The following is an 18,496-nucleotide window of genomic DNA, read 5'->3' as shown; positions in this document are numbered from 1 at the left end:
GGCTTTGGCTGTCATGGGTGTGCTCCCAAGTGACGAGAGTTCGAATCCCCTCGGGCTTACCCCGATGCGGGTGGTTTACATGTGATTGCGAGCATCCATAGGGAATATCCTAACCTAAAAAAGGGGGTGCGGATACCCTATGTCATAAAAAAATAAAATAGTCATGGCGTTAACAAAACTAAATCAACAACCCTTATTAAATTTTTAGAAAGAAAAAGTGAAGTAAAATAAGTACAAGATAGTATGATGCTATGAAATCAAATCAAATAAATAATACAATCAAGAACCTCAGTAAATGCATTTTAAAAAAAAAAAAACTTAATAAATGCATTTATAGAACTGTACCTTCACATGTGTCTCATCAATTTTGCGTTTCTGATGACGCATCATTTTCAAGCTTGTTGCCTGAAAAGACCATGTGTAAGAAACTTCTTCCAAGCTGTAGAAATAAAAATCTTTTCCTATGAGATGCAAACCAAAAGAGCAGGATATCCAGATATAGAGAATGAAAAAATAGAAAACAAAAGAGGTGGATACAGTAGAACTGAGATAACAAGTGGCAGTCCGAAAGTTAAATGTAATCAGGAGAAATGGTCCCTAAAATCGCCTACCCAAACACAGAAATGGCATGCAGTACGAAGTAGTGTGTACTTAAATAGGCCCCCAAATAGACCACATAGTGATGCAAGTGAAAGAAATTAGAAATCTCAACTTGCCATTATATATAATAGTCGAAATATGAGTATCCTACAAACAATATAATCTGCATTTGAAACTAGAACAAAATGATATAGGCAATACCTTGTCCTCCACCTTTTCATCAACATAAGTCTCCACTGAATCAAGATCAAGCTGCTCAAGCATAACCCACTCATCAAGCCTTCTATTGACTGCAAACAAGAAGTGCACAACTATGAATAGCAAAATTTTGCGAGCAGAAGAATAAATTAAAATAAAATAAAAGAATCAAAGTCATGTAGCCCAAAGCGCAATATATGTCAATGACTCAATGCAAAAGAAAATTTAAAACCGCATGGTGTAACAGAAGTGGACAATGTTGGTTATTTGTCATAAAATAGTCTTTCTGTAATAAGTCATTAATAAGTACTGGAGTAAAAACACAGGAAAAAAGCAAACAACATATTCTCATGTTGTGTGAGGACTGAATGAAGGATACAGACGTAGAGAAGATCCTGATTGAGTACTTGAAGAAGAAGGGTTTCAAGCAGATTGAGAGTGTGTTGCAGGTAGAGCAGGAAAACAAAATTGCAGAGAACGATAGTAAGCGACGGACCCTGTCGTCCAAGATAATCCTCCTGATTCTTCCAGCCAGGGAAGACACAATCCGAAGGAGAAATGTGGTAGCCACGACTCTACGGCGACAGAAATACAACCCGGATGGAACATTTCAATGAAGGATAAAAAGATTGACACGGCTAGCAAGATGAGAGAACAGAATCTGAGTGACTGGGTATGCAGCGGATGTCGATTCCTGAATTCCAGGTTTAGGGTGATTTGCCTCAGATGTGGCAAACACTGGTCCACCGTAGATAAAGAGGTCAACCCTAACAAGGGCAAAGGTGTAATTCCATCACTCGGAGCATACGGTAAGGGATATAGAAGGTAATTGCAAGCTTTTTTCTCCTTCAACAATGCCCAGACGCTCAATAATCAAAGAGCTCATTATAATGCTTGAAATAGATTTTGATATGCAATTTAAACAGGAAAAAAAGTAACAGGAAGCTTTTGAGAAGCAACCAGTGTCGCAAGGCCTGTTTTATTTTCATTTCTGCCTTTTTTACGAGAAGCCCAGCTACAAACATTCAGACAGGGCATCAGATACCAAAAGGCAACTCGATCAGAAATGAAATACAAGAGACTTCAAAATAAATAAACAAAAAACTCTGAAGTTTCACAATAGATAATAGAATTAGAGCATTCTCAGCCGAAAGATGGTGATTTAATGAAATTAATCATAGCCAAACTCAGCAATAATTTCATATTTTCATCATCGAATGCGCTTTTTTAATTTAAAATTAAATAAAAAACTGATGAAAAATTTGATGCAGGAGAGATCAGATGGTAGTGCATGTAAATATTCATCACGCGGTGTACAGACTAAAATGGATAGGTATCATCACGCCTCTCTGCATTGGTGAAGATCTGAACACAAACACATCGGTTCATAGATTGGAAAAATCAAAGAAAATTCAAAAAAGAAAAAAAGATGAGATCATATTTTAGGAATCAGATAATCTAGTCGATCACCATATGGCATCGATTGATGCTTGTAAGACTGGGGCGACAATAACTATCATCACATTCGTAAATGCGAAAATAAAAGATCTGAGATTAGATGGATTATTATCTTCAGTAAAAGAGTTTCTTTTCTTCAGAGAAAAAATAAGATGCCCTAACTGATGAAAAACAGAGCAAGAAATCATGAGATTTACCAAGAAAAATTCTTCGTTTATGAAGATTTAGGGATAGGGAACTAGGATCTCCTGTTGATGAGGCATCGCATTCGGAAACTAAAATCTACTTAAAATCGGTTTCCACTAATTTTCCCTCTTTTCAGGATAATAGTTTCAGGGCCTTAGGAAAAACTCTTCAATGGAAAGAGAAATCGCTGGAAAAAAAGAGAGAAGATTAGATAAAACCGAAGAAAGGAGACGAAGTAATATGAAAACTAACAAATTTCTCAAAGAAATTGCTCAAATCAGCGACGGATTAGGGTTAAGAACATGGGAAAAACGGAGTAGACGACGAGAGGAGAAAGGCTAGGCGCAGCGCAGGGATGACTGGTGAGGTGAAATTAGAGTGATAGGAGAAGGAAAGGCGGAGGGTTTTTAAAGGAGAAAATTAGGGTTTGTGGTTTCTAGCATTTTGCTTTCTATTTATATGGGTTTGGTTCGGATCCTCAATAGTCTATCGAACGGGTTGGAATCGGGTCCTCAAAAGTTTGCCGATTGGACGGTTAGGATCATCCCGCTCGGTTCCATTTCGCTATTCACTTGCTATACGAGCCCTCTCTCTCTCATATTTGGATGATCTAAGCCATTCATTTGTTGTCTGATAGGTTGTGGCCCAAAAATATTCTCCGTAGAATGATCCTAACCGCACAACCTACCTATCTAGCCCTTCGAGCTCCGCCCCTCCCAGACCCAGCAATGGCCGAAGCCTTGTGCATTGGGCTGCCCTTTAACTTATCTATCATGAGACCAACCAAAGAATAGTTTAGATCATCTAAATAACTAGATGCAACAAACTACGGAGCAAACTACGGCTTTCAAGCAGCAAACGTAAGCTTTCAAGCCCCTTTACTAGTAATGGCGCTAGCGAACCAAGGCGCGCTAGCGCACTTACGTTTTCCCTTTACGATACAGGGCGTTAGCGCCCTTACGTTTTCTGATCACCCCCGAGATAAGAGATTGATTCGATTGACTTGAGCCAGTATGATGCCCTTCCTTCATTGATGGAGGCAACAGCAAATAAGTGGGATCCCAAAACTTTTTTTCCCTGAGTTTTTCTATGGTGCCCGAGCTTAAGTCCTGTGTGGCCAGTACAGCCCTTGATATTTGATCCAACGGCAGCCCACTTTTAAGAGGCTGTGGATCAAATCAAGGGCGGTACCCCCATGCCAGACATCACGAGCATGCACCATTTTACAGCCCCCTTGTGTGCGAATGGACATTCAATGACATTTTGAAAAAAACCCATATTTTTATCCTACGTAAGTCAATTTTCATAGCCGACCCCAACTAGTTTGGGACAAAGGCATAGTTGAGTTGAGTTGAGTTAAGTCAATTTTCATGCAACCAAATGTACCCCCGATGATTCATGATTTGGAACCCCCACTTGGTGAGCCCTAAGCCCAGCGTTACAGTACCCCTGCACACCAGGGATATATATACCTCATGTTACTAATGTGATGGTCCCACCGTTTCACACCTTGTGTTTTTTATGTGATGAGGCCTACCATTTTACACCTCATGCTTTGACGGGCAGGGGTCCACCATCTCTACCCAAACCAACGCATTTGGGTTTGGTTCACCATCTTACACCGATGGATAGTATGGGCTGGAATACTAGTTATTTAAAAAAGATTCTAACCAACCCATGATCAACACTTCTTAGATACATTCTAGAGGCGTCTGTGAAACCAGACTCATGCAGGTGGCATGTTTACAATAGAGATCAACTTGATCCAACGAATCTGTTTACATCCATTTTGGCTTCTATTGGTCACAGATAGCGGAATTACCAAATTGCAGTCTGCGCGGGCTGCGCCAAGTAAGCTACACGCTACGTTGGCACCTAATGAACGTGTAGGAGAATGTGCATACCTTAGAACCTAAAGGGATGGGCTACTATTGAAAATCTTATCGGGGCATGTTCACCTTTAATGAACACAATCAATGGAATGGGATTGAATTATCAAGTAGTTGTTATGTTTGGAGTGATTCAAGAATGTGTTACAATTGTTGCCAATCATGGGAACGTGGATAATAGCCACCTGGACTGTAGAGGATCTGAGAATAAAGAAGCCATAACCCGTACGTGTGTGGGGCTTTGGCTGTCATGGGTGTGCTCCCAAGTGACGAGAGTTCGAATCCCCTCGGGCTTACCCCGATGCGGGTGGTTTATATGTGATTGCGAGCATCCATAGGGAATAGCCTGACCTAAAAAAGGGGGTGGGGATACCCTATGTCATAAAAAAATAAAATAGACATGGCGTTAACAAAACTAAATCAACAACCCTTATTAAATTTTTAGAAAGAAAAAGTGAAGTAAAATAAGTACAAGATAGTATGATGCTATGAAATCAAATCAAATAAATAATACAATCAAGAACCTCAATAAATGTATTAAAAAAAAAAAAAAAAAAAAAACTCAATAAATGCATTTATAGAAGTGTACCTTCACATGTGTCTCATCAATTTTGTGTTTCTGATGACGCGTCATTTTCAAGCTTGTTGCCTGAAAAGACCATGTGTAAGAAACTTCTTCCAAGCTGTAGAAATAAAAATCTTTTCCTATGAGATGCAAACCAAAAGAGCAGTATATCCAGATATAGAGAATGAAAAAATAGAAAACAAAAGAGGTGGATACAGTAGAACTGAGATAACAAGTGGCAGTCCGAAAGTTAAATGTAATCAGGAGGAATGGTCCCCAAAATCGCCTACCCAAACACAGAAATGGCATGCAGTACGAAGTAGTGTGTACTTAAATATGCCCCCAAATAGACCACATAGTGATGCAAGTGAAAGAAATTAGAAATCTCAACTTGCCATTATATATAATAGTCGAAATATGAGTATCCTACAAACAATATAATCTGCATTTGAAACTAGAACAAAATGATATAGGCAATACCTTGTCCTCCACCTTTTCATCAATATAAGTCTCCACTGAATCAAGATCAAGCTGCTCAAGCATAACCCACTCATCAAGCCTTCTAATGACTGCAAACAAGAAGTGCACAACTATGAATAGCAAAATTTTGCGAGCAGAAGAATAAATTAAAATAAAACAAAAGAATGAAAGTCATGTAGCCCAGAGCGCAATATATGTCAATGACTCGATGCAAAAGAAAAATTAAAACAGCATGGTGTAACAGAAGTGGACAATATTGGTTATTTGTCATAAAATAATCTTTTTGTAATAAGTCATTAATAAGTACTGGAGTAAAAAAACAGGAAAAAAGCAAACAACATATTCTCATGTTGTGTGAGGACTGAAAGAAGAAAACAGACGTAGAGAAGATCCTGATTGAGTACTTGAAGAAGAAGGGTTTCAAGTAGGATGGAGAGTGTGTTGCAGGTAGAGCAGGAAAACAAAATTGCAGAAGAGGATAGTAAGCGACGGACCCTGTCGTCCAAGATAATCCTCCTGATTCTTCCAGCCAGGGAAGACACAATCCGAAGGAGAAATGTGGTAGCCACCACTCTGCGGCGATGGAAATACAACCCGAATGGAACATTTCAACGAAGGATAGAAAGATTGACACGGCTAGCAAGATGAGAGAACAGAATCTGAGTGACTGGGTATGTGGCAGATGTCGATTCCTGAATTTCAGGTTTAGGGTGATTTGCCTCAGATGTGGCAAACACTGGTCCACCGTAGATAAAGAGGTCAACCCTAACAAGGGCAAAGGTGTAATTCCATCACTCGGAGCATACGGTAAGGGATATAGAAGGTAATGGCTAGCTTTTTTCTCCTTCAACAATGCCCAGACGCTCAATAATCAAAGAGCTCATTATAATGCTTGAAATAGATTTTGATATGCTATGTAAACAAGAAAAAAAGTAACAAGAAGCTTATGAGAAGCAACCAGTGTCGCAAGGCCTGTTTTATTTTCATTTCTGCCTTTTTTACGAGAAGCCCAGCTACAAACATTCAGACAGGGCATCAGATACCAAAAGGCAACTCGATCAGAAATGAAATACAAGAGACTTCAAAATAAATAAACAAAAAACTCTGAAGTTTCACAATAGATAATAGAATTAGCGCATTCTCAGCCGAAAGATGGTGATTTAATGAAATTAATCATAGCCAAACTCAGCAATAATTTCATATTTTCATCATCGAATGCGCTTTTTTAATTTAAAATTAAATAAAAAACTGATGAAAAATTTGATGCAGGAGAGATCAGATGGTAGTGCATGTAAATATTCATCACGCGGTGTACAGACTAAAATGGATAGGTATCATCACGCCTCTCTGCATTGTTGAAGATCTGAACACAAACACATCGGTTCATAGATTGGAAAAATCAAAGAAAATTCAAAAAAAAAAAAAATTGAGATTTTATTTTAGGAATCAGATAATCTTGTCGATCACCATATGGCATCGATTGATGCTTGTAAGACTGGGGCGACAATAACTATCATCACATTCGTAAATACGAAAATAAAAGATCTGAGATTAGATGGATTATTATCTTCAGTAAAAGAGTTTCTTTTCTTCAGAGAAAAAATAAGATGCCCTAACTGATGAAAAACAGAGCAAGAAATCACGAGATTTACCAAGAAAAATTCTTCGTTGATGAAGATTTAGGGATAGGGAACTAGGATCTCCCGTTGATGAGGCATCGCATTCGGAAACTAAAATCTACTTAAAATCGGTTTCCACTAATTTTTCCTCTTTTTCAGGATAATAGTTTCAGGGCCTTAGGAAAAACTCTTCAATGGAAAGAGAAATCGTTGGAAAAAAAAGAGAGAAGATTAGATAAAAACGAAGAAAGGAGACGAAGTAATATGAAAACTAACAAATTTCTCAAAGAAATTGCTCAAATCAGCGACGGATTAGGTTTAAGAACATGGGAAAAACGGAGTAGAGGGCGAGAGGAGAAAGGCTCGGCACAGCGCAGGGATGACTGGTGAGGTGAAATTAAAGTGATAGGAGAAGGAATGGCGGAGGGTTTTTAAAGGAGAAAATTAGGGTTTGTGGTTTCTAGGATTTTGCTTTCTATTTATATGGGTTTGGTTCGGATCATCAATACTCTATCGAACGGGTTGGAATCGGGTCCTCAAAAGTTTGCCGATTGGACGGTTAGGATCATCCCGCTCGGTTCCATTTCGCTATTCACTTGCTATACGAGCCCTCTCTCTCTCATATTTGGATGATCTAAGCCATTCATTTGTTGTCTGATAGGTTGTGGCCCAAAAATATTCTCCGTAGAATGATCCTAACCGCACAACCTACCTATCTAGCCCTCCGAGCTCCGCCCCTCCCAGACCCAGCAATGGCCGGAGCCTTGTGCATTGGGCTGCCCTTTAACTTATCTATCATGAGACCAACCAAAGAATAGTTTAGATCATCTAAATAACTAGATGCAACAAACTACGGAGCAAACTACGGCTTTCAAGCAGCAAACGTAAGCTTTCAAGCCCCTTTACTAGTAATGGCGCTAGCGAACCAAGGCGCGCTAGCGCGCTTACGTTTTCCCTTTACGATACAGGGCGTTAGCGCCCTTACGTTTTCTGATCACCCCCGAGATAAGAGATTGATTCGATTGACTTGAGCCAGTATGGTGCCCTTCCTTCATTGATGGAGGCAACAGCAAATAAGTGGGATCCCAAAACTTTTTTTCCCTGAGTTTTTCTATGGTGCCCGAGCTTAAGTCCTGTGTGGCCAGTACAGCCCTTGATATTTGATCCAACGGCAGCCCACTTTTAAGAGGCTGTGGATCAAATCAAGGGCGGTACCCCCATGCCAGACATCACGAGCATGCACCATTTTACAGCCCCCTTGTGTGCGAATGGACATTCAATGACATTTGGAAAAAAACCCATATTTTTATCCTACGTAAGTCAATTTTCATAGCCGACCCCAACTAGTTTGGGACAAAGGCATAGTTGAGTTGAGTTGAGTTAAGTCAATTTTCATGCAACCAAATGTACCCCCGATGATTCATGATTTGGAACCCCCACTTGGTGAGCCCTAAGCCCAGCCTTACAGTACCCCTGCACACCAGGGATATATACCTCATGTTACTAATGTGATGGTCCCACCGTTTCACACCTTGTGTTTTTTATGTGATGAGGCCTACCATTTTACACCTCATGCTTTGACGGGCAGGGGTCCACTATCTCTACCCAAACCAACGCATTTCGGTTTGGTTCACCTTCTTACACCGATGGATAGTATGGGCTGGAATACTAGTTATTTAAAAAAGACTCTAATCAACCCATGATCAACACTTCTGAGATACATTCTAGAGGCGTCAGTGAAACCAGACTCATGCAGGTGGCATGTTTACAATAGAGATCAACTTGATCCAACGAATCTGTTTACATCCATTTTGGCTTCTATTGGTCACAGATAGCGGAATTACCAAATTGCAGTCTGCGCGGGCTGCGCCAAGTAAGCTACACGCTACGTTGGCACCTAATGAACGTGTACGAGAATGTGCATACCTTAGAACCTAAAGGGATGGGCTATTATTGAAAATCTTATCGGGGCATGTTCACCTTTAATGAACACAATCAATGGAATGGGATTGACTTATCAAGTAGTTGTTATGTTTGGAGTGATTCAAGAATGTGTTACAGTTGTTGCCAATCATGGGAACGTGGATAATAGCCACGTGGACTGCAGAGGATCTGAGAATAAAGAAGCCATAACCCGTACGTGTGTGGGGCTTTGGCTGTCATGGGTGTGCTCCCAAGTGACGAGAGTTCGAATCCCCTCGGGCTTACCCCGATGCGGGTGGTTTACATGTGATTGCGAGCATCCATAGGGAATAGCCTGACCTAAAAAAGGGGGTGGGGATACCCTATGTCATAAAAAAATAAAATAGACATGGCGTTAACAAAACTAAATCAACAACCCTTATTAAATTTTTAGAAAGAAAAAGTGAACTAAAATAAGTACAAGATAGTATGATGCTATGAAATCAAATCAAATAAATAATACAATCAAGAACCTCAATAAATGTATTAAAAAAATAAAAAAAAAACTCAATAAATGCATTTATAGAAGTGTACCTTCACATGTGTCTCATCAATTTTGCGTTTCTGATGACGCGTCATTTTCAAGCTTGTTGCCTGAAAACACCATGTGTAAGAAACTTCTTCCAAGCTGTAGAAATAAAAATCTTTTCCTATGAGATGCAAACCAAAAGAGCAGTATATCCAGATATAGAGAATGAAAAAATAGAAAACAAAAGAGGTGGATACAGTAGAACTGAGATAACAAGTGGCAGTCCGAAAGTTAAATGTAATCAGGAGGAATGGTCCCCAAAATCGCCTACCCAAACACAGAAATGGCATGCAGTACGAAGTAGTGTGTACTTAAATATGCCCCCAAATAGACCACATAGTGATGCAAGTGAAAGAAATTAGAAATCTCAACTTGCCATTATATATGATAGTCGAAATATGAGTATCCTACAAACAATATAATCTGCATTTGAAACTAGAACAAAATGATATAGGCAATACCTTGTCCTCCACCTTTTCATCAATATAAGTCTCCACTGAATCAAGATCAAGCTGCTCAAGCATAACCCACTCATCAAGCCTTCTAATGACTGCAAACAAGAAGTGCACAACTATGATTAGCAAAATTTTGCGAGCAGAAGAATAAATTAAAATAAAACAAAAGAATGAAAGTCATGTAGCCCAGAGCGCAATATATGTCAATGACTCGATGCAAAAGAAAAATTAAAACAGCATGGTGTAACAGAAGTGGACAATATTGGTTATTTGTCATAAAATAATCTTTTTGTAATAAGTCATTAATAAGTACTGGAGTAAAAAAACAGGAAAAAAGCAAACAACATAATCTCATGTTGTGTGAGGACTGAAAGAAGGAAACAGACGTAGAGAAGATCCTGATTGAGTACTTGAAGAAGAAGGGTTTCAAGCAGGATGGAGAGTGTGTTGCAGGTAGAGCAGGAAAACAAAATTGCAGAAGAGGATAGTAAGCGACGGACCCTGTCGTCCAAGATAATCCTCCTGATTCTTCCAGCCAGGGAAGACACAATCCGAAGGAGAAATGTGGTAGCCACCACTCTGCGGCGATGGAAATACAACCCGAATGGAACATTTCAACGAAGGATAGAAAGATTGACACGGCTAGCAAGATGAGAGAACAGAATCTGAGTGACTGGGTATGTGACAGATGTCGATTCCTGAATTTCAGGTTTAGGGTGATTTGCCTCAGATGTGGCAAACACTGGTCCACCGTAGATAAAGAGGTCAACCCTAACAAGGGCAAAGGTGTAATTCCATCACTCGGAGCATACGGTAAGGGATATAGAAGGTAATGGCTAGCTTTTTTCTCCTTCAACAATGCCCAGACGCTCAATAATCAAAGAGCTCATTATAATGCTTGAAATAGATTTTGATATGCTATGTAAACAAGAAAAAAAGTAACAAGAAGCTTATGAGAAGCAACCAGTGTCGCAAGGCCTGTTTTATTTTCATTTCTGCCTTTTTTACGAGAAGCCCAGCTACAAACATTCAGACAGGGCATCAGATACCAAAAGGCAACTCGATCAGAAATGAAATACAAGAGACTTCAAAATAAATAAACAAAAAACTCTGAAGTTTCACAATAGATAATAGAATTAGCGCATTCTCAGCCGAAAGATGGTGATTTAATGAAATTAATCATAGCCAAACTCAGCAATAATTTCATATTTTCATCATCGAATGCGCTTTTTTAATTTAAAATTAAATAAAAAACTGATGAAAAATTTGATGCAGGAGAGATCAGATGGTAGTGCATGTAAATATTCATCACGCGGTGTACAGACTAAAATGGATAGGTATCATCACGCCTCTCTGCATTGTTGAAGATCTGAACACAAACACATCGGTTCATAGATTGGAAAAATCAAAGAAAATTCAAAAAAAAAAAAATTGAGATTTTATTTTAGGAATCAGATAATCTAGTCGATCACCATATGGCATCGATTGATGCTTGTAAGACTGGGGCGACAATAACTATCATCACATTCGTAAATACGAAAATAAAAGATCTCAGATTAGATGGATTATTATCTTCAGTAAAAGAGTTTCTTTTCTTCAGAGAAAAAATAAGATGCCCTAACTGATGAAAAACAGAGCAAGAAATAACGAGATTTACCAAGAAAAATTCTTCGTTGATGAAGATTTAGGGATAGGGAACTAGGATCTCCCGTTGATGAGGCATCGCATTCGGAAACTAAAATCTAATTAAAATCGGTTTCCACTAATTTTCCCTCTTTTTCAGGATAATAGTTTCAGGGCCTTAGGAAAAACTCTTCAATGGAAAGAGAAATCGCTGGAAAAAAAAGAGAGAAGATTAGATAAAAACGAAGAAAGGAGACGAAGTAATATGAAAACTAACAAATTTCTCAAAGAAATTGCTCAAATCAGCGACGGATTAGGGTTAAGAACATGGGAAAAACGGAGTAGAGGACGAGAGGAGAAAGGCTCGGCACAGCGCAGGGATGACTGGTGAGGTGAAATTAAAGTGATAGGAGAAGGAATGGCGGAGGGTTTTTAAAGGAGAAAATTAGGGTTTGTGGTTTCTAGGATTTTGCTTTCTATTTATATGGGTTTGGTTCGGATCATCAATACTCTATCGAACGGGTTGGAATCGGGTCCTCAAAAGTTTGCCGATTGGACGGTTAGGATCATCCCGCTCGGTTCCATTTCGCTATTCACTTGCTATACGAGCCCTCTCTCTCTCATATTTGGATGATCTAAGCCATTCATTTGTTGTCTGATAGGTTGTGGCCCAAAAATATTCTCCGTAGAATGATCCTAACCGCACAACCTACCTATCTAGCCCTCCGAGCTCCGCCCCTCCCAGACCCAGCAATGGCCGGAGCCTTGTGCATTGGGCTGCCCTTTAATTTATCTATCATGAGACCAACCAAAGAATAGTTTAGATCATCTAAATAACTAGATGCAACAAACAACGGAGCAAACTACGGCTTTCAAGCAGCAAACGTAAGCTTTCAAGCCCCTTTACTAGTAATGGCGCTAGCGAACCAAGGCGCGCTAGCGCACTTACGTTTTCCCTTTACGATACAGGGCGTTAGCGCCCTTACGTTTTCTGATCACCCCCGAGATAAGAGATTGATTCGATTGACTTGAGCCAGTATGATGCCCTTCCTTCATTGATGGAGGCAACAGCATATAAGTGGGATCCCAAAACTTTTTTTCCCTGAGTTTTTCTATGGTGCCCGAGCTTAAGTCCTGTGTGGCCAGTACAGCCCTTGATATTTGATCCAACGGGAGCCCACTTTTAAGAGGCTGTGGATCAAATCAAGGGCGGTACCCCCATGCCAGACATCACGAGCATGCACCATTTTACAGCCCCCTTGTGTGCGAATGGACATTCAATGACATTTGGAAAAAAATCCATATTTTTATCCTACGTAAGTCAATTTTCATAGCCGACCCCAACTAGTTTGGGACAAAGGCATAGTTGAGTTGAGTTGAGTTAAGTCAATTTTCATGCAACCAAATGTACCCCCGATGATTCATGATTTGGAACCCCCACTTGGTGAGCCCTAAGCCCAGCCTTACAGTACCCCTGCACACCAGGGATATATACCTCATGTTACTAATGTGATGGTCCCACCGTTTCACACCTTGTGTTTTTTATGTGATGAGGCCTACCATTTTACACCTCATGCTTTGACGGGCAGGGGTCCACCATCTCTACCCAAACCAACGCATTTCGGTTTGGTTCACCATCTTACACCGATGGATAGTATGGGCTGGAATACTAGTTATTTAAAAAAGACTCTAATCAACCCATGATCAACACTTCTGAGATACATTCTAGAGGCGTCAGTGAAACCAGACTCATGCAGGTGGCATGTTTACAATAGAGATCAACTTGATCCAACGAATCTGTTTACATCCATTTTGGCTTCTATTGGTCACAGATAGCGGAATTACCAAATTCCAGTCTGCGCGGGCTGCGCCAAGTAAGCTACACGTTACGTTGGCACCTAATGAACGTGTACGAGAATGTGCATACCTTAGAACCTAAAGGGATGGGCTATTATTGAAAATCTTATCGGGGCATGTTCACCTTTAATGAACACAATCAATGGAATGGGATTGACTTATCAAGTAGTTGTTATGTTTGGAGTGATTCAAGAATGTGTTACAATTGTTGCCAATCATGGGAACGTGGATAATAGCCACCTGGACTGCAGAGGATCTGAGAATAAAGAAGCCATAACCCGTACGTGTGTGGGGCTTTGGCTGTCATGGGTGTGCTCCCAAGTGACGAGAGTTCGAATCCCCTCGGGCTTACCCCGATGCGGGTGGTTTACATGTGATTGCGAGCATCCATAGGGAATAGCCTGACCTAAAAAAGGGGGTGGGGATACCCTATGTCATAAAAAAATAAAATAGACATGGCGTTAACAAAACTAAATCAACAACCCCTATTAAATTTTTAGAAAGAAAAAGTGAAGTAAAATAAGTACAAGATAGTATGATGCTATGAAATCAAATCAAATAAATAATACAATCAAGAACCTCAATAAATGTATTAAAAAAAAAAAAAAAAAAAACTCAATAAATGAATTTATAGAAGTGTACCTTCACATGTGTCTCATCAATTTTGCGTTTCTGACGACGCGTCATTTTCAAGCTTGTTGCCTGAAAACACCATGTGTAAGAAACTTCTTCCGAGCTGTAGAAATCAAAATCTTTTCCTATGAGATGCAAACCAAAAGAGCAGTATATCCAGATATAGAGAATGAAAAAATAGAAAACAAAAGAGGTGGATACAGTAGAACTGAGATAACAAGTGGCAGTCCGAAAGTTAAATGTAATCAGGAGGAATGGTCCCCAAAATCGCCTACCCAAACACAGAAATGGCATGCCGTACGAAGTAGTGTGTACTTAAATATGCCCCCAAATAGACCACATAGTGACGCAAGTGAAAGAAATTAGAAATCTCAACTTGCCATTATATATAATAGTCGAAATATGAGTATCCTACAAACAATATAATCTGCATTTGAAACTAGAACAAAATGATATAGGCAATACCTTGTCCTCCACCTTTTCATCAATATAAGTCTCCACTGAATCAAGATCAAGCTGCTCAAGCATAACCCACTCATCAAGCCTTCTAATGACTGCAAACAAGAAGTGCACAACTATGAATAGCAAAATTTTGCGAGCAGAAGAATAAATTAAAATAAAACAAAAGAATGAAAGTCATGTAGCCCAGAGCGCAATATATGTCAATGACTCGATGCAAAAGAAAAATTAAAACAGCATGGTGTAACAGAAGTGGACAATATTGGTTATTTGTCATAAAATAATCTTTTTGTAATAAGTCATTAATAAGTACTGGAGTAAAAATAAAGGAAAAAAGCAAACAACATATTCTCACGTTGTGTGAGGACTGAAAGAAGGAAACAGACGTAGAGAAGATCCTGATTGAGTACTTGAAGAAGAAGGGTTTCAAGCAGGATGGAGAGTGTGTTGCGGGTAGAGCAGGAAAACAAAATTGCAGAAGAGGATAGTAAGCGACGGACCCTGTCGTCCAAGATAATCCTCCTGATTCTTCCAGCCAGGGAAGACACAATCCGAAGGAGAAATGTGGTAGCCACCACTCTGCGGCGATGGAAATACAACCCGAATGGAACATTTCAACGAAGGATAGAAAGATTGACACGGCTAGCAAGATGAGAGAACAGAATCTGAGTGACTGGGTATGTGGCAGATGTCGATTCCTGAATTTCAGGTTTAGGGTGATTTGCCTCAGATGTGGCAAACACTGGTCCACCGTAGATAAACAGGTCAACCCTAACAAGGGCAAAGCTGTAATTCCATCACTCGGAGCATACGGTAAGGGATATAGAAGGTAATGGCTAGCTTTTTTCTCCTTCAACAATGCCCAGACGCTCAATAATCAAAGAGCTCATTATAATGCTTGAAATAGATTTTGATATGCTATGTAAACAAGAAAAAAAGTAACAGGAAGCTTATGAGAAGCAACCAGTGTCGCAAGGCCTGTTTTATTTTCATTTCTGCCTTTTTTACGAGAAGCCCAGCTACAAACATTCAGACAGGGCATCAGATACCAAAAGGCAACTCGATCAGAAATGAAATACAAGAGACTTCAAAATAAATAAACAAAAAACTCTGAAGTTTCACAATAGATAATAGAATTAGCGCATTCTCAGCCGAAAGATGGTGATTTAATGAAATTAATCATAGCCAAACTCAGCAATAATTTCATATTTTCATCATCGAATGCCCTTTTTTAATTTAAAATTAAATAAAAAAACTGATGAAAAATTTGATGCAGGAGAGATCAGATGGTAGTGCATGTAAATATTCATCACGCGGTGTACAGACTAAAATGGATAGGTATCATCACGCCTCTCTGCATTGTTGAAGATCTGAACACAAACACATCGGTTCATAGATTGGAAAAATCAAAGAAAATTCAAAAAAAAAAAAATTGAGATTTTATTTTAGGAATCGGATAATCTAGTCGATCACCATATGGCATCGATTGATGCTTGTAAGACTGGGGCGACAATAACTATCATCACATTCGTAAATACGAAAATAAAAGATCTGAGATTAGATGGATTATTATCTTCAGTAAAAGAGTTTCTTTTCTTCAGAGAAAAAATAAGATGCCCTAACTGATGAAAAACAGAGCAAGAAATCATGAGATTTACCAAGAAAAATTCTTCGTTGATGAAGATTTAGGGATAGGGAACTAGGATCTCCCGTTGATGAGGCATCGCATTCGGAAACTAAAATCTACTTAAAATCGGTTTCCACTAATTTTCCCTCTTTTCAGGATAATAGTTTAGGGCCTTAGGAAAAACTCTTCAATGGAAAGAGAAATCGCTGGAAAAAAAAAGAGAGAAGAATAGATAAAAACGAAGAAAGGAGACAAAGTAATATGAAAACTAACAAATTTCTCAAAGAAATTGCTCAAATCAGCGACGGATTAGGGTTAAGAACATGGGAAAAACGGAGTAGAGGACGACAGGAGAAAGGCTCGACGCAGCGCAGGGATGACTGGTGAGGTGAAATTAAAGTGATAGGAGAAGGAATGGCGGAGGGTTTTTAAAGGAGAAAATTAGGGTTTGTGGTTTCTAGGATTTTGCTTTCTATTTATATGGGTTTGGTTCGGATCATCAATAGTCTATCGAACGGGTTGCAATCGGGTCCTCAAAAGTTTGCCGATTGGACGTTTAGGATCATCCCGCTCGGTTCCATTTAGCTATTCACATGCTATACGAGCCCTCTCTCTCATATTTGGATGATCTAAGCCATTTATTTGTTGTCTGATAGGTTGTGGCCCAAAAATATTCCCCGTAGAATGATCCTAACCGCACAACCTACCTATCTAGCCCTCCGGGCTCCGCCCCTCCCAGACCCAGGAATGGCCGGAGCCTTGTGCATTGGGCTGGCCTTTAACTTATCTATCATGAGACGGCAGCCCACTTTTAAGAGGCTGTGGATCAAATCAAGGGCGGTACCCCCATGCCAGACATCACGAGCATCCACCATTTTACAGCCCCCTTGTGTGCGAATGGACATTCAATGACATTTGGCAAAAAACCCATATTTTTATCCTACGTAAGTCAATTTTCATAGCCGAACCCAGCTAGTTTGGGACAAAGGCGTAGTTGAGTTGAGTTGAGTTGAGTTAAGTCAATTTTCATGCAACCAAATGTACCCCCAACCAAAAGTACCCCCGATGATTCATGATTTGGAACCCCCACTTGGTGAGCCCTAAGCCCAGCCTTACAGTACCCCCGCACACCAGGGATTTATACCTCATGTTACTAATGTGATGGGCCCACCGTTTCACACCTTGTGTTTTTTATGTGATGAGGCCTACCATTTTACACCTCATGCTTTGACGGGCAGGGGTCCACCATCTCTACCCAAACCAATGCATTTGGGTTTGGTTCACCATCTTACACCGATGGATAGTATGGGCTGGAATACTAGTTATTTAAAAATGACTCAAATCAACCCATGATCAACAGTTCTTAGATACATTCTAGAGGCGTCAGTGAAACCAGACTCATGCAGGTGGCATGTTTACAATAGAGATCAACTTGATCCAACGAATCTGTTTACATCCATTTTGGCTTCTATTGGTCACAGATAGCGGAATTACCAAATTGCAGTCTGCGCGGGCTGCGCCAAGTAAGCTACACGCTACGTTGGCACCTAATGAACGTGTACGAGAATGTGCATACCTTAGAACCTAAAGGGATGGGCTATTATTGAAAATCTTATCGGGGCATGTTCACCTTTAATGAACACAATCAATGGAATGGTATTGAATTATCAAGTAGGTGTTATGTTTGGAGTGATTCAAGAATGTGTTACAATTGTTGCCAATCATGGGAACGTGGATAATAGCCACATGGACTGCAGAGGATGTGAGAATAAAGAAGCCATAACCCGTACGTGTGTGGGGCTTTGGCTGTCATGGGTGTGCTCCCAAGTGACGAGAGTTCGAATCCCCTCGGGCTTAGCCCGATGCGGGTGGTTTACATGTGATTGCGAGCATCCATAGGGAATATCCTGACCTAAAAAAGGGGGTGCGGATACCCTATGTCATAAAAAAATAAAACAGTCATGGCGTTAACAAAACTAAATCAACAACCCTTATTAAATTTTTAGAAAGAAAAAGTGAAGTAAAATAAGTACAAGATAGTATGATGCTATGAAATCAAATCAAATAAATAATAGAATCAAGAACCTCAATAAATGTATTTTCAAAAAAAAAAAAACTCAATAAATGCATTTATAGAAGTGTACCTTCACATGTGTCTCATCAATTTTGCGTTTCTGATGACGCATCATTTTCAAGCTTGTTGCCTGAAAAGACCATGTGTAAGAAACTTCTTCCAAGCTGTAGAAATAAAAATCTTTTCCTATGAGATGCAAACCAAAAGAGCAGGATATCCAGATATAGAGAATGAAAAAATAGAAAACAAAAGAGGTGGATACAGTAGAACTGAGATAACAAG

At 39.6% G+C, this 18,496-nt stretch overlaps 1 protein-coding gene and 16 non-coding genes across 48 annotated transcripts in view; all 17 read right to left on the bottom strand.

The window, feature by feature from the left end:
• LOC143849831 (uncharacterized) overlaps positions 1 to 18,496 on the bottom strand; it is a 68,654-nt gene that overhangs the window by 35,500 nt on the left and 14,658 nt on the right. For 26 of the 32 annotated variants that reach the window (XM_077359041.1, XM_077359051.1, XM_077359052.1 and 23 more), the window contains 9 exons: positions 18,285 to 18,378; positions 14,520 to 14,608; positions 14,064 to 14,157; positions 9,948 to 10,036; positions 9,492 to 9,585; positions 5,377 to 5,465; positions 4,921 to 5,014; positions 802 to 890; positions 346 to 439 (listed from right to left, as the gene is read on the bottom strand). In XM_077359041.1, coding sequence (XP_077215156.1) covers positions 346 to 439; positions 802 to 890; positions 4,921 to 5,014; positions 5,377 to 5,465; positions 9,492 to 9,585; positions 9,948 to 10,036; positions 14,064 to 14,157; positions 14,520 to 14,608; positions 18,285 to 18,378 — 826 coding nt within the window. The remainder of the gene's footprint in view (positions 1 to 345; positions 440 to 801; positions 891 to 4,920; positions 5,015 to 5,376; positions 5,466 to 9,491; positions 9,586 to 9,947; positions 10,037 to 14,063; positions 14,158 to 14,519; positions 14,609 to 18,284; positions 18,379 to 18,496) is intronic. The other 6 variants (XM_077359063.1, XM_077359066.1, XM_077359068.1 and 3 more) reach the window with 3 other exon arrangements.
• On the bottom strand, positions 1,713 to 1,855 carry LOC143852092 (small nucleolar RNA F1/F2/snoR5a). The gene has a single exon (XR_013236671.1). It is a non-coding gene; the product is annotated as a small nucleolar RNA F1/F2/snoR5a (small nucleolar RNA).
• LOC143852068 (small nucleolar RNA Z196/R39/R59 family) lies at positions 1,935 to 2,020 on the bottom strand. The gene has a single exon (XR_013236648.1). It is a non-coding gene; the product is annotated as a small nucleolar RNA Z196/R39/R59 family (small nucleolar RNA).
• Positions 2,070 to 2,148, bottom strand: LOC143852168 (small nucleolar RNA Z195/SNORD33/SNORD32 family). Its single transcript, XR_013236732.1, has one exon. It is a non-coding gene; the product is annotated as a small nucleolar RNA Z195/SNORD33/SNORD32 family (small nucleolar RNA).
• On the bottom strand, positions 2,245 to 2,325 carry LOC143852112 (small nucleolar RNA U31b). Its single transcript, XR_013236690.1, has one exon. It is a non-coding gene; the product is annotated as a small nucleolar RNA U31b (small nucleolar RNA).
• LOC143852095 (small nucleolar RNA F1/F2/snoR5a) lies at positions 6,289 to 6,431 on the bottom strand. Its single transcript, XR_013236675.1, has one exon. It is a non-coding gene; the product is annotated as a small nucleolar RNA F1/F2/snoR5a (small nucleolar RNA).
• Positions 6,511 to 6,596, bottom strand: LOC143852063 (small nucleolar RNA Z196/R39/R59 family). The gene has a single exon (XR_013236642.1). It is a non-coding gene; the product is annotated as a small nucleolar RNA Z196/R39/R59 family (small nucleolar RNA).
• LOC143852167 (small nucleolar RNA Z195/SNORD33/SNORD32 family) lies at positions 6,646 to 6,724 on the bottom strand. Its single transcript, XR_013236731.1, has one exon. It is a non-coding gene; the product is annotated as a small nucleolar RNA Z195/SNORD33/SNORD32 family (small nucleolar RNA).
• Positions 6,820 to 6,900, bottom strand: LOC143852116 (small nucleolar RNA U31b). The gene has a single exon (XR_013236694.1). It is a non-coding gene; the product is annotated as a small nucleolar RNA U31b (small nucleolar RNA).
• Positions 10,860 to 11,002, bottom strand: LOC143852094 (small nucleolar RNA F1/F2/snoR5a). Its single transcript, XR_013236674.1, has one exon. It is a non-coding gene; the product is annotated as a small nucleolar RNA F1/F2/snoR5a (small nucleolar RNA).
• Positions 11,082 to 11,167, bottom strand: LOC143852173 (small nucleolar RNA Z196/R39/R59 family). Its single transcript, XR_013236737.1, has one exon. It is a non-coding gene; the product is annotated as a small nucleolar RNA Z196/R39/R59 family (small nucleolar RNA).
• On the bottom strand, positions 11,217 to 11,295 carry LOC143852166 (small nucleolar RNA Z195/SNORD33/SNORD32 family). Its single transcript, XR_013236730.1, has one exon. It is a non-coding gene; the product is annotated as a small nucleolar RNA Z195/SNORD33/SNORD32 family (small nucleolar RNA).
• LOC143852111 (small nucleolar RNA U31b) lies at positions 11,390 to 11,470 on the bottom strand. Its single transcript, XR_013236689.1, has one exon. It is a non-coding gene; the product is annotated as a small nucleolar RNA U31b (small nucleolar RNA).
• LOC143852093 (small nucleolar RNA F1/F2/snoR5a) lies at positions 15,432 to 15,574 on the bottom strand. Its single transcript, XR_013236672.1, has one exon. It is a non-coding gene; the product is annotated as a small nucleolar RNA F1/F2/snoR5a (small nucleolar RNA).
• LOC143852069 (small nucleolar RNA Z196/R39/R59 family) lies at positions 15,654 to 15,739 on the bottom strand. The gene has a single exon (XR_013236649.1). It is a non-coding gene; the product is annotated as a small nucleolar RNA Z196/R39/R59 family (small nucleolar RNA).
• Positions 15,790 to 15,868, bottom strand: LOC143852165 (small nucleolar RNA Z195/SNORD33/SNORD32 family). Its single transcript, XR_013236729.1, has one exon. It is a non-coding gene; the product is annotated as a small nucleolar RNA Z195/SNORD33/SNORD32 family (small nucleolar RNA).
• Positions 15,963 to 16,043, bottom strand: LOC143852117 (small nucleolar RNA U31b). The gene has a single exon (XR_013236695.1). It is a non-coding gene; the product is annotated as a small nucleolar RNA U31b (small nucleolar RNA).

This window comes from Tasmannia lanceolata, unplaced genomic scaffold (assembly GCF_043159265.1).
Source record: "Tasmannia lanceolata isolate RefF3 unplaced genomic scaffold, GAP_Taslan_0.1 ptg000018l, whole genome shotgun sequence".
NCBI classification, from domain to species: Eukaryota; Viridiplantae; Streptophyta; class Magnoliopsida; order Canellales; family Winteraceae; genus Tasmannia; species Tasmannia lanceolata.
This window is presented reverse-complemented; position numbering and strand designations above follow the sequence as displayed.